The 13,019-nt window shown below is 41.7% G+C and overlaps 1 protein-coding gene across 1 annotated transcript; it reads left to right on the forward strand.

The window, feature by feature from the left end:
* LOC109829447 (vignain-like) lies at positions 480–2,377 on the forward strand. The gene is made up of 4 exons (XM_020396567.1): positions 480–927; positions 1,239–1,477; positions 1,593–1,736; positions 1,997–2,377. The coding sequence occupies exons 1-4, from the start codon at positions 480–482 to the stop codon at positions 2,261–2,263; spliced, it is 1,098 nt and encodes a 365-aa protein (XP_020252156.1). The 3' UTR covers positions 2,264–2,377.

Here is a 13,019-nt window from a genome sequence, read left to right on the forward strand (position 1 = left end):
CATTTTCTTAGCCAAGTGGGTCCAAATCAAACCAGAAGGAATCGAACCGAACGAAACCGAGCTCACTCGATCTATTCAGTTTAATTTGATTCCCAATTTAGGATGGTTCAGTTCTTTCGGGGCAAAATTTATTGAAGGATATATTCATTGAATGAGCTTCGCACATATCCCACAAGATCGACATTCTCTTGTTTTGGATCAAGACAAGGGCCGTTATATTAAAAGCAAAGTAAAGGCTCTTTCTGATGCAACGAGCGCGTAGTGACCCCATCACGTATGCATGCTTAGCGTGTGAATATGAAGCAAATAGTCCTAAGAAGAACTAACCACCTAAAGTTGCATAACACCCGGTAAAGAAATCCGATCGGCTAGAGCTACATGTACGTAATTGTTCCTTTGAAAGCAAGCCATTTAACTCAACCCTCTCCCTATAAAAGCCCTCAGCCTATATCTCACTCTCTCTCAAACTCGAATCAAAAATGGCCAAGGGCATTTTCTTGTTGGCTGTACTAGTAGTTATCCTAGCTTTCGCAACGGTAGAGAGCATCCCCTTCACCGAAAGGGACCTCTCATCGAAAGAAAGCCTGTGGGATTTGTACGAGAGGTGGAGGAGCCACCACACCGTGACGAGGGACCTCAATGAGAAGCACAGGAGGTTCAATGTTTTCAAGGAGAATGTCAAGTTTATCCATGAGTTCAACAAGAAGGATAAGCCGTATAAGTTGGGGCTCAACAGGTTTGGAGATATGACGAAAGATGAGTTTAGAAGAACTTTTGCGGGGTCTAGGATTAGTCACCATAGGATGCTCAGGGGAAATCCTCGTGGTGGTGGAGGATTCATGCATGGAAACACTGAGGGTCTCCCATCATCTGTGGACTGGAGGCAGATGGGTGCTGTTACTCCGGTTAAAGACCAAGGCCTTTGCGGTATGAGAAAATTTCTAAAAAAAAATTTAATAAAAAAGATTAATTCCGAGATAGACCCCTGAGTGATTTTTTTTTCGCTCTTTATGCCCCGGGATCTATTTATGAAAAACAAATTTCTCTTTCGCTGAGGGTAAAAGAGTCAAAGAAACTCACTCAGAGCTAGCTAGGGTCATACCATCTCAATTGGGATCGAGATAAGACAAGGGGTCTATCCGCAGTTAACCCTTAAAAAAAATAGAATAGCCATACCTGAGTACTGTGTAAATTTGAAATTTTTGTTGTTTTCTGTGCTTGGTCTTAAATATGTGTAGGGAGCTGCTGGGCATTCTCTACTGTTGTGGCCGTGGAGGGAATAAATCAGATAAAGACCGAGAAACTCGTCTCGCTATCAGAGCAAGAGCTTGTTGATTGCGACAAAGCCGACAACAATGCAGGTTGTGACGGAGGTCTAATGGACGTTGCATTTGAGTTCATCAGGAAAAATGGAGGTATAACAACCGAGGAAGACTATCCGTACATCGCCAAAGAACGGCAGTGTGATGCGAGAAAGGTTAGCCAAAAACTCAATCGTCACAATTAATTATTAGCATATATATACACTTTACATCTACTTCTACCAAAATCAAAGTTACATTGTTCAGTTTAATTACAAACAAAATCCACAGGAGAACTCCCATCATGTGGTCGTGATCGACGGACACGAGAACGTTCCTGCCAACGATGAAGAATCTCTAATGAAAGCAGTAGCAAACCAGCCTGTGTCAGTTTCCATAGAAGCAAGTGGCCAAGCCTTCCAGTTCTATTCAGAGGTTCATATATACTCTCCCTTCATTAATTGCTTCAATACCCTTAACATACGCCTATTGAATTTAATTAGATTCAGTTGCACATGTATAAACCTTGTCGATCGTACGTATCGTTGTTTTTTTACTTTCTATCCATGAGATTAAACCTTCTGAAGGTAAAATAGTCAAAAAAAATCGAACGATGATACTAGGGGCAAGTAATAGATTTATTGAACTTAATAAGCTAATTATAACTTAATAAATTTCTGCTGTGAACACTGTAGGGAGTTTTCACAGGCGACTGTGGCACAGAATTAGACCACGGAGTCGCTGCGGTTGGCTACGGAACGACGCGGGACGGTACCAAGTATTGGATCGTGAAGAACTCTTGGGGAGCAGACTGGGGCGAGAAAGGATACGTTAGGATGGAGAGGGGCGTGTCGGCGCCAGAGGGACTGTGCGGTATAGCGATGGATGCATCTTATCCGATCAAGAACTCTCCAAATCCTCCCCAGAAGAAGAAGAATGCATCACCCAAAGATGAACTCTGAGATGTTTCGGATTGGTTTAGGATGGCAATTTGAGATTAATTACTAGATTTCTTACGTCGTGTGTGTTATGTGTGGATATGGATAAATTTGTACTAGGTGAGAGGGTTTTATTAATAAACGAATTATATGTTTGGAACGTGCTACTAAAAGGAAATGACGTTACCGCTTAGGTTGGGTGGGTGGGTGGCCCAGACGGTTCGGAGGTTCCAATATGACTCTCAATAGTCTTGGGTTCAATTCCGAACTAGGTTATCAAATAAAAGAAAATGACATCGAATCCACGTATACGCAAGAATCAATCACAAAAAAGATTCTTCAAGCAGAGGAAATTTAGCCATTGTCACAATGATGTTTAAAAAATGAGAAAATAGATGCACAGTTCTGCATAAACAAAGACAATAAGATCCCCGGTTGTCATTTCCTCATATAGCCTCTCTAATAGTTTTTTTCTCTTTGTGCCTACTTTCTTTCTCACGAGAAGGACATACATCTTTGTTGCGGTTATTTTGGCATTATCCTAAAAAAAGTCTTTGGCCATTGAATCAAGTGATGATTTCAATACTCCGTCATTCCCGCCATCTCATGTCATGACAATCAGCTTTAAATGTGTCTTATTATCTTTTCCATGTATGAAAGTTGTGAGTTTGTTATGAGTCTTGATTTGTGCAACTGTAGTGTTTATCTTTATTGTTTTCACGTATCAGGTTGTCTCCTCAACAGGGTAATTTCTGCAAAATTCTAGAAGACGTACGTACCCCATAGACTAGTAGTAGTTTCTGTAAAAACAAAGGGAAGAAACATTTAGAGCTAGAAAAGAGGGAATTAAGAGCGTAGAAGCTTATATTGCGAAAGTGAGAAGACATCATGAATATGCTAACTTCATTGTGTCAGCTAAAGCTATAATATCACTGCTGGATTTCCAACTTTTAGCGACGGAAAAATCCGTCGCTATAAGTCGTTTTTCCGTCCCTAAAAGTTTTAGCGACGGAAAAAATAAATTTCCGTCGCTAAAACTTCGACGCTATAACAGGGGTGCCTAAAAAGACTTTTAGCGACGGAATTTCCGTCGCTATATTTTAGCGACGGTCTATTAGCGACGGTACAATGGTCGCTAATTTTAAAAAATAAAAAATTTAAAAACATTAGGGACGGAAATTCCGTCGCTATAAGTGGTATTAGCGACGGAACATCCGTCTCTAAAACTTATTAGGGACGGAAAATCCGTCCCTATTTGTTTTAAATATTGGCCAGATGTGATTTCGTGCATGTTTTCCGTCGCTAAAAAGTAAAAAAAAGAAATTTGGAAAATATTTTGAAAATTGAAAAAACCCTGTACAATATCGATAATAATTTTTAAAAACCTGTTCAATCAGCAGAAGAAAGCTTCAATCTTACGCAAATATCACATCTCACGCATATATCACACATTTAATTCAATAAAAGCAAGTAAAAGTTTCTCGACAGGTACATAATAAATATTGTTTATACAACACAAGAAATTGTTTTCAAAGTTATATTAAGGACAATCAATCCTCCTGATCATCATCATCATCCTCATCCTCAACACCAGCCACACGACACGGCTTCATGTTATGCGTGTCCGTGCTTCATAGACCACAACACCACAACACAACAACACTACACCATCACAACACAACACCACAACACCACAACACAACAACACTACACCATCACAACACAACACAACACTACACTGCACAACACATCACCACACATCACACCACAACACAACAACACCACCACAAATCCTCACCCTCACCCACCAACCAACAACACTCCCCCTCGTCCTACCCCTCCCCCTCAACCATCACCACAACAAAATCCCCACTCCTCATCTTCAACCACGATCAAAACCCCCACCCACCAACCAATCATACTCTACACACCCCCTCCCCCTCCATCACTACCATCACCACCATCAACACCCAATCCTCATTCCTCCCCCACCACGACAAAACCCCTCACAAACCAATCACATAACGACCACCACTACACAACACCACAACCAACCCACCAACCAATACCACCAACACTACGCACGCATACACCATCAACACCACCATCACATAAAAACATTATAAGTATATATTTTCAGGATTGTGTTAGGGTTAGAGTTTGGGTTTGTGTGTAACAGTTTGTATCAGTGTGTATCAGTATGTACGATATCATCTAATTAAAAAAAAGCAAAGTATATATATTACCTGTGACGACAAAAACCGTCTCCTATATGCCTCCAGAGCCTCCTGAGGCAGAGTCGACATGAATTGTGTGAACTCTAATACGGTCTGCTCCCGGCGCCTCCGTTCTTCCTCTAGAGCCCGCTGATATGTTGTTTGCTGCGACTGCCAATTGCTTTTAATCGCTGCTCCATCGAGTCTTGATATGAACTGCTTCTTGGTGTTCCTTGTGGTGCTGCAGACTCGTAGGTGCTACTAGACTCGTGCGGCCTCTGCTCGGATCCTCTCCACCGATATCTGTTAGACTCGTGCGACCTCTGCTCGGATCCTCTCCACCGATATCTGTTCTTCCTACTAGGTCCAATGACCGTCTCGATGATGGAGTCCTCATCCTCTCTACTTAGCCGAGCAGGAGCGTTAGAACAGACCTGAGACTGAGTCAATTGCTCCTATACCTTGGTATGTAATTTCTCCTGCGATATATCAAAACAACCCGGGCAAGTCGACTTAATAATGATGCATTGATATGAAATTGAATATATAAATGAACTGCTACTTACAGCCAGATCCTTATTCTTTGCTTTCTTCTCTTCATTGGCGTAATTCGGGCTCCAGGAAGTCAGAATACGATCTGCAAAATGTCTGAGATCTCCCCTTCCCTATTTTATTCAAATATATCATTAACTCATAACACATAAATTATACTCAACGTAAAAGCTAATATATTATATACCTCAAGCTCTAATTGATGATAATGCTGGCTGAATGTCCTGGAGCCCCCGTGATGCTCGTAACTGCGAGGCGCGTTGCGATTCCTCCTTGCTATTTCAGCTTGAGCCTGCAAAACAATGTCAATTCGAAACAATATAGAAATTCAAACAATAAATTAAAAATATATACTTCAATAATACCTGAATTTCATCCATGTCCCAGTAACTGCAAAGTGCAAAAAAATCTACTCCATCTTGTAGGTTGTCTAAAAATCACAATAGATAGCTTATCCCCCATCAACCACCGATGATGGAAGTTATAATCTGACGACTTCCAGAAGGCTGTAATCTGAAGACTTTCGCGTAGATCGCTGAAGGTTATAATCTGACGACCTTCACGACAACTGATGGAAGCTCTACTTCAACAGCCTTCACAATCAACATCGGGAGTTACAATCTGACGACTCTCATATTCTCAAGGAGCCAAGACGAAGATTACAAGACAATGATCTTTGCAACGCTATGACAAAAAGAGATTACTTGGTGATAATCTCTGCAAGGCAAGACGCGGAGGTCCTCCCCGCGTATCAACATCAAAACGCCGAGGTCGAACCCGCGTTACAACATCAAAACGCCAGGATCGAACCCCGCGTTACAACATCAAAACGCCGAGGTCGAACCCGTGTTACAACATCAAAACGCCAGGGTCGAACCCCGCGTTACAACATCAAAACGCCAAGGTCGAACCCGCGTTACAACATCAAAACGCCAGGGTCGAACCCCGCGTCACAACATCAAAAAACGCCAGGGTCGAACCCCGCGTCACTACATCAAAACGCTGGAGTCGGACCCGCGTTACTAAAAGCTAAACGTGAGCGACCCTCACGTTCGTAGGGGTCCAGCCAACACCGACCTCCGCGTTTCTAAGCTACAACAAACCAAAACGCGAGCGACCCTCACGTTCATCAATGTTCAGCCAACACCCAACTTCGCGTCTCAATTCTAAGAGGCAAAGTTGGGTTCTGAACGCCAGGTTGGGCGTTTTGACTTGTTCAAACACAAGCCGAACGGCCTCAAAACCGTTATCCCACGTTCTGAGGGATTTTCGCCCACACTTAGGAGCGGATTTAGAGGGCTTCATTGGCGTAATTCGGGCTCCAGGAAGTCAGAATACGATCTGCAAAATGTCTGAGATCTCCCCTTCCCTGTTTTATTCAAATATATCATTAACCTATAACACATAAATTATACTCAACGTAAAAGCTAATATATTATATACCTCAAGCTCTAATTGATGATAATGCTGGCTGAATGTCCTGGAGCCCCCGTGATGCTCGTAACTGCGAGGCGCGTTGCGATTCCTCCTTGCTATTTCAGCTTGAGCCTGCAAAACAATGTCAATTCGAAACAATATAGAAATTCAAACAATAAATTAAAAATATATACTTCAATAATACCTAAATTTCAGCCGTGTCCCAGTAACTGCAAAGTGCAAAAAAATCTACTCCATCCACACGCGTGTCAAGATGCCAGTATCGCTCCCAATCTTCTGTTATTTGGACAAAATATTTTTTCTTTACCTCAAACCGCCATCTCTTGAACGATACATTGATTTGCCCGAAGCAGTACGTCCATGCACAAATATTATCGTCAAGAAAGAAAAATCGCTTCAACATATAAAGAAAAAGTAGATACAAATCAGTTTATTAAACATAATAATAAACTAATAACTAATAATGATGAAAATTAAAATAAATGACTCACACATATATATCTCCAACAAGCCACCATCGTATCAATCCGCTGCGATTTTCACGTCAAAAATATGTTGAAGATATCGTGTCTCCTGGCTAAAGCGGTAAGGAAATTGTTGAAAGCATTGGCAAAGACCCCAACAGGCACTCCGTTTTCCCATCGGATCACAGCCCTCCGATTAATATCAGGGATGAGGTTCGATTCCTTAGTAGCATTGCGGCCGCGTCTAGGAGGTCGCTCGGTACCTGCGAAACAAAGAATCGAATGAAACAATGAATCAATCTATATTTGCGAAAAAAATTTAAAATAATAACCGATAAACTATAAAAATTCATTCACACCTTTCAGTTCGAGGCATCTACGCTTTGCTTCTTCGTACCTTTGCTGCGCGATGTGGCGTATATCATGATAATTATCCCAATCATCCCTCACCTTGGCCGGACCGTGGACTCGCTGATCCGTAATAGAATCTAGCGTTAGTGCCGCAGCTTCTAAAGCTACGCTATATGGCTCAAATCTCCTCTCCTCCAATACATCTGCATGCGGTAGCGGTGGTATCTCCGCATGCTGTGTAGGATCAGCCTGTGTCTCCACGTCATGTGAAGCATCTCCGCGTGATGTGTCCTGTGGCTGCGAGTCATGTGTAGCATCTCCTCCTCCTGTGTAGTAAATGTTAAAAAAATATTAGGCTCATGTTAATAGTTTATAGAAATGTACAAATATAACAAATAAATAAAAATACCTGACGTAGAGGCATGTGCGTCGCCTCCAGAATGTCTACCAAAAATTCTCTCAAGCGCTTTCTTACGTAATCCTTTTGTCATCTATACTTTGAAAACATAATGAATATCCAACAAAAGTATATAATGCAAATAATTAATAAAATAGCACATGGCAACAGAATCGCGTGTACATGATGTCCAGTTAAACAGATAATACAAAGGCAATAATGTAATACATGACACACCGTGTTACATGATAACCAGTCAAACAGATAATATAAAGGTAATAATATATCTTCATGACACATCCACATGATAACCAGTCAAACAGATAATACAAAGGTAATAATATAATACATGACACATCGTGATACATGATAACCAGTCAAACTGATGATGTTGAGGCTCTACTCTGCGATCGTGTGCGGATAGCCTGCGACCGTGTGCGTGCCAACGAAAGGACTGTTCTTATAGTTTTATCGACTCCGTTGCGGACATGTTTTTTACCTTTACGCCTTGGCTCACATATAATCGTAGGTACATCAGGGCGCGCTAGTGCAATTTCATCGTCCAGATTATTATTTTGTGTCAATGAAAACTCCTCGGCTATTTCGTCGGCCAAGATAACCTCCTCATCGTGATCTTCGTCAGACACATGAATGTAGGCTCTAGGCGGATTCTTAAGGATAACCCATTAGTCATTTTTCATTATATCTTTGACATAAAAGCACTGTTTGGCGTGAGCAGCTAACATGTATTTTTCAGACTGATATATTTCCTTGTTAAGATTAACGATTGTGTAACCGTAGTCATCCTTCGCCTTTTTCTATTCACACCAACGAACCTTAAACATCACATGACTGACTTCCTTATTAATCCCATAGAAAATCTCCACGATGTCTTCTACCTGACCGTAGCAATAGATTTCCCCCTGTATCGGATTTAGATCTTTTGCACTAGCGTATGACAGTTGAGAGAAGGAGCAGAACACACCGCTGTTTTGCGTTTGTCGTCTCTCTTCGAGACCGACGATGTTAAACCTAAAGCCGTTGACACAGTAGCCTCCATAATGCTTAACCACATTAGAAGGACCTCTGGCATATAAACAAACTTTCTCAGACAGGTTAATCCCATTCGTAATCCGTTTGTCAACCTTAAGAAAAGAATCAAATAGTTTACATATCTGTTGGCAGGCACATATATTTGATATACGAATCAGAAATGTAAAAAGATCTTACTTCACCCTTCAGCCATGCAGGGAATTGTCTAGAGTGTGTGTCCATAACTCTCTTATTTTTTGTTCTGCATTTAAGATTAGTCTGGACATGTCGGATGTGAAGCCTAGACAAGAAGCATTTATAACGGTTAAATAGAGATAATTATTGTGAGGTGATCTAATCTGATTCAAACAGTTAAATACTTACGCCGCGTATATGTTAAATGTAGTATCATTGCTCAGGATATATGTGTGGGCTTGATCTAGCTCCATTCTGGGGAATCTAGTGTCCTCCCCACGATCATTGTAGAATGTACCGTCAATTATTCGTTGGGGACGGTTCAGCCTTGTCTCTACGCCCCGCAAGTAACGAGAGATAAAATTCAAACTCTCGTTACTTATGTAGTTCTCTGCGATCGACCCTTCAGGATGTGCACGATTATGCATCAGTTGTTTCATGAAACCCAAATACCTACAAGCATATAGTTTCATGATTTGTGACAAAATTGAACTGAGAAACGTAATTTGACAAATATTAAATGAATATTATAATAATAAATACCTCTCCACGGGGTACATCCAGCGATATTGAACTGGTCCTGCGATGCGGGCTTCGTATGCTAAATGTATTGTGAGATGCACCATGACCGTGAAGAATGAGGGTGGAAATAGTATTTCCATTTTACACAGTGTATTAGCAACACGTCCCTCTAATTCTTCAAACTCCCTAACATCAATCACCTTAGAGCATAGTTGCTTGAAGAAACCGCAGAATTCTATTACCACCATCGCGAGTTCCTTGTCAGCATGTCGCACATTGACGGCGGCATGTTGTACGGTGTTAGCAACACTGGCCAGGTAGACCAAGCAGAGCTCATTAATCCAAACGGATTAAATCCGTCGCTAGCAAGCCCCAGCCTAATATTTCGAGACTCTTTACCGAAGTCGGGGTATATACGGTCAATGTGCTTCCATGCCTCACCGTCCGCAGGATGTCTTAGTTTCCCGTCCTCTTTACGGTCGGTCGAATGCCATCGCATATTCTCAGCTAGCTCGGCAGACATATAAAACCGCTGCAGCCTAGGAATAATTGGAAAATATCGGAGAACCTTCGTAGGGATTCTGTTCTGCTTATTGGATGCACCGCCTTCGGATGTGCTTGCAACTTCTCCTTTCCAACGTGATACATGACACGTCGGACATTCCTCTAGAGCTTCATTACACTTATTGTACAAGATGCAGTCGTTAGGACAGGCGTCTATCTTCTTGTAATCAAGCCCCAGCGTATCAACAATCTTGTGAGCTTCGTAATAAGTCGCGGGGATGCTTTTCTCGCCGCCTGGAATGACTTTCCTCAGCAAATCTAATAACATCTCAAAATGTGTAACAGCCATCCCACTGAGTGTTTGGATATGAATAAGCCTCAGCATAAAATAAAGCCTTGTGAACTCCTTACACCCCTCGTATAACGGTGACTCATTTTCTTCAACAAGTCTCATCAATCGATCTACATCTTGAAACATATCATTAGTGTTGACATCGTTCACCGACGGTGCTGCAAGAATATCCTCTAACATATCAGTCGTGTCAACTATCGGATTGCTGACTTCAGTGAATTCTTCCTCTGATTACATCACCGGGACGCCTTCACCGTGATGACTCCAAAATACATAAGAGCTATCAAATCCATTGATTGACAGATGAAAACTTACGTCACTCCTAGCGAGCATTTTACCGTTCCTACAATTCTTACAAGGACAGAAAATCAACATGCTTAGCGACCGTAGAGGGTTTGTGTCAGAGTAGGCTAAGAAAGCTTCTATCCCATCCTTGTACCGGGTGTCTAGATGTCTTCGATCACGTGGTAGGAGGAAAACATCGATGTCATTTCCAGGAGAATATCTTCCAGGGATCAAAAGTGACAGTATCATGTACGATTGCTTCATGCACATTGACGGCGGCATGTTGTACGGTGTTAGCAACACTGGCCAGGTAGACCAAGCAGAGCTCATTAATCCAAACGGATTAAATCCGTCGCTAGCAAGCCCCAGCCTAATATTCCGAGACTCTTTACCGAAGTCGGGGTATATACGGTCAATGTGCTTCCATGCCTCACCGTCCGCAGGATGTCTTAGTTTCCCGTCCTCTTTACGGACGGAGAACAACGAGTAAGCGCCGCCGAAACTCTGACGAAAAGAAAGTACACAGGAACACAAGTAAATACATATACACGCCATGTTTACATACCTAACCCGTCCAAACTGGACAGATCCAATAAATATTTATATATAAGCCCCCTCTCACATACGCGTACAAAAAAGTTATCGGACCGAACAAGATGGTCTCGTATCCGCCAACGATCCTGTACGCGTATGTGACAAGTAAATAAAGAGATTATATATAGTATTTATTGGACGGGGTATTCTACGGCTCGAAAATATGAGTGTACGGTGTGTGTAGTTTCTGAGTAATTAACGATATAATAGTTACGCTAACCCATTATCGATCCTCACCCCCACCCTCACCTAACCCTAAACCTAACCCTAACCCTCAAACCTTGTGAACTCCTTACACCCCTCGTATAACGGTGACTCATTTTCTTCAACAAGTCTCATCAATCGATCTACATCTTGAAACATATCATTAGTGTTGACATCGTTCACCGACGGTGCTGCAAGCCACCCTCACCCTCACCTAAACCAAACCCTAACCCTCAACTTCAACCTCAACCTCACCATCACTTAACGCTAACCCTCACCCTCACCCTTGTTGTGCGCAGCGGAAATTTTGGCAGCACTTCGACAGCATAACAAGAGAGATTAGATCGATAAAAATTCATGTTTCACCAAGGAAACAAGAATCTGAAGCGGATATCTCAACAAAGTGAGATACCGGCTCTTCCTCTCATCAGTTCCTACGTTCACGGGGCAAGGAGGGGGAGATCTACTATTAGAGGGAGAGATACAATTGGGGTTTACAATCTCACAAATAAAACCCTCTCACAAACTCTCAGATCCCTCACACAAATATCTCTCTCAAAGACACAAAAGCCTGCACACAAAACCCCTCTTGAAATTCTGCGTTCTTCTTCTTTTGCTACAGCAGAAACACTCAGCCGAAAACCGTGTGCTGCGTTCTCCCCATCACCCCCACCCTCACCCTCACCCTCACCTAACCCGAACCCTCACCCTCACCCTCACCTTCACCCTCCCCTAACCCTAACCCTAACCCTAACCTTAACCCTCAAACAACGATTAAATAGATCTTTTTTTTGAGTTAAATTACTTTATTACAGAAAACTACAGATGAGAAAATTTAACTCCAAAGCTACGCATGCCCTATAACATTTTCTACAGTCAAACAAATTTGTACCTATGAACAGAAAAGGAGAAGACTTTAAACAATAACATGGAACTAGAAATCATAGAAAAATCCATTACAAAACATTATTATAGAGTAAAACAAAGATTTTACCAAAAAGCAAACAATCAGTAACTTCCCAAATAACTGGCTTGAGGTTTCTTTCTCCCAAGGAAATACCAAATACTACAAATTTTGTTTATTTAAAAAACCAACTTTTCACCCAACCAAAAACTCAAAAACATGAGAAACAGGCCAATCCTCCAAATACAAAACTAGATGTCACATTATTTTTGTTTCCCAACCAGCATTAGAGTCTTGTGGTCTACTCTACTCCGCTCTTTTCTCTCCGTCCTCTATTATTCCTTTTTCCATTGATATGAAGACACAATCAAGCTTATTTTTAGAAACTTCAAATAGCTTTTCAACTATACCGCTGAAAAATCAAATCTCAAATACTCATCAAACAGACCAAAATGAACTCCTAAACGATCCGTATCCCAAACAAAATTCTTTCAACCTCTCATTCTAGTTCTTGTTCGTAATATTATCCCCATAAAAGATCACATCTTTATAAAACATTGTTGCTATAAATAATCAGAAAACAAGGACAGTAACTCTTCATCTATGCCTGAAGTGGAAAAAAATGAAGCTGCAAATTTTCCAACTCCCAAAAAAGATCTCAATCTTTAGGAGACATTTCAGATAATTCTCCCCCTCAATCTCTCCCTCTCTCTCTCCCTCTCTCTCGTCGGCCGACGCCGGCGGCCGTTGGCCGGCTCGCTGCCGGCGTCG

The sequence above is a fragment of the Asparagus officinalis genome, chromosome 2 (genome assembly GCF_001876935.1).
Source record: "Asparagus officinalis chromosome 2, Aspof.V1, whole genome shotgun sequence".
Classification (NCBI taxonomy): domain Eukaryota; kingdom Viridiplantae; phylum Streptophyta; class Magnoliopsida; order Asparagales; family Asparagaceae; genus Asparagus; species Asparagus officinalis.

Excerpts from the sequence above, each read along its gene's own strand:
- LOC109829447 (XM_020396567.1), top strand. The coding sequence starts at position 480 with ATGGCCAAGGGCATTTTCTTGTTGGCTGTACTAGTAGTTATCCTAGCT. Across the intron at positions 1,478-1,592 it reads GGCAGTGTGATGCGAGAAAG|GAGAACTCCCATCATGTGGT; the intron begins GTTAGCCAAAAA and ends CAAAATCCACAG. Across the intron at positions 1,737-1,996 it reads CCTTCCAGTTCTATTCAGAG|GGAGTTTTCACAGGCGACTG; the intron begins GTTCATATATAC and ends TGAACACTGTAG.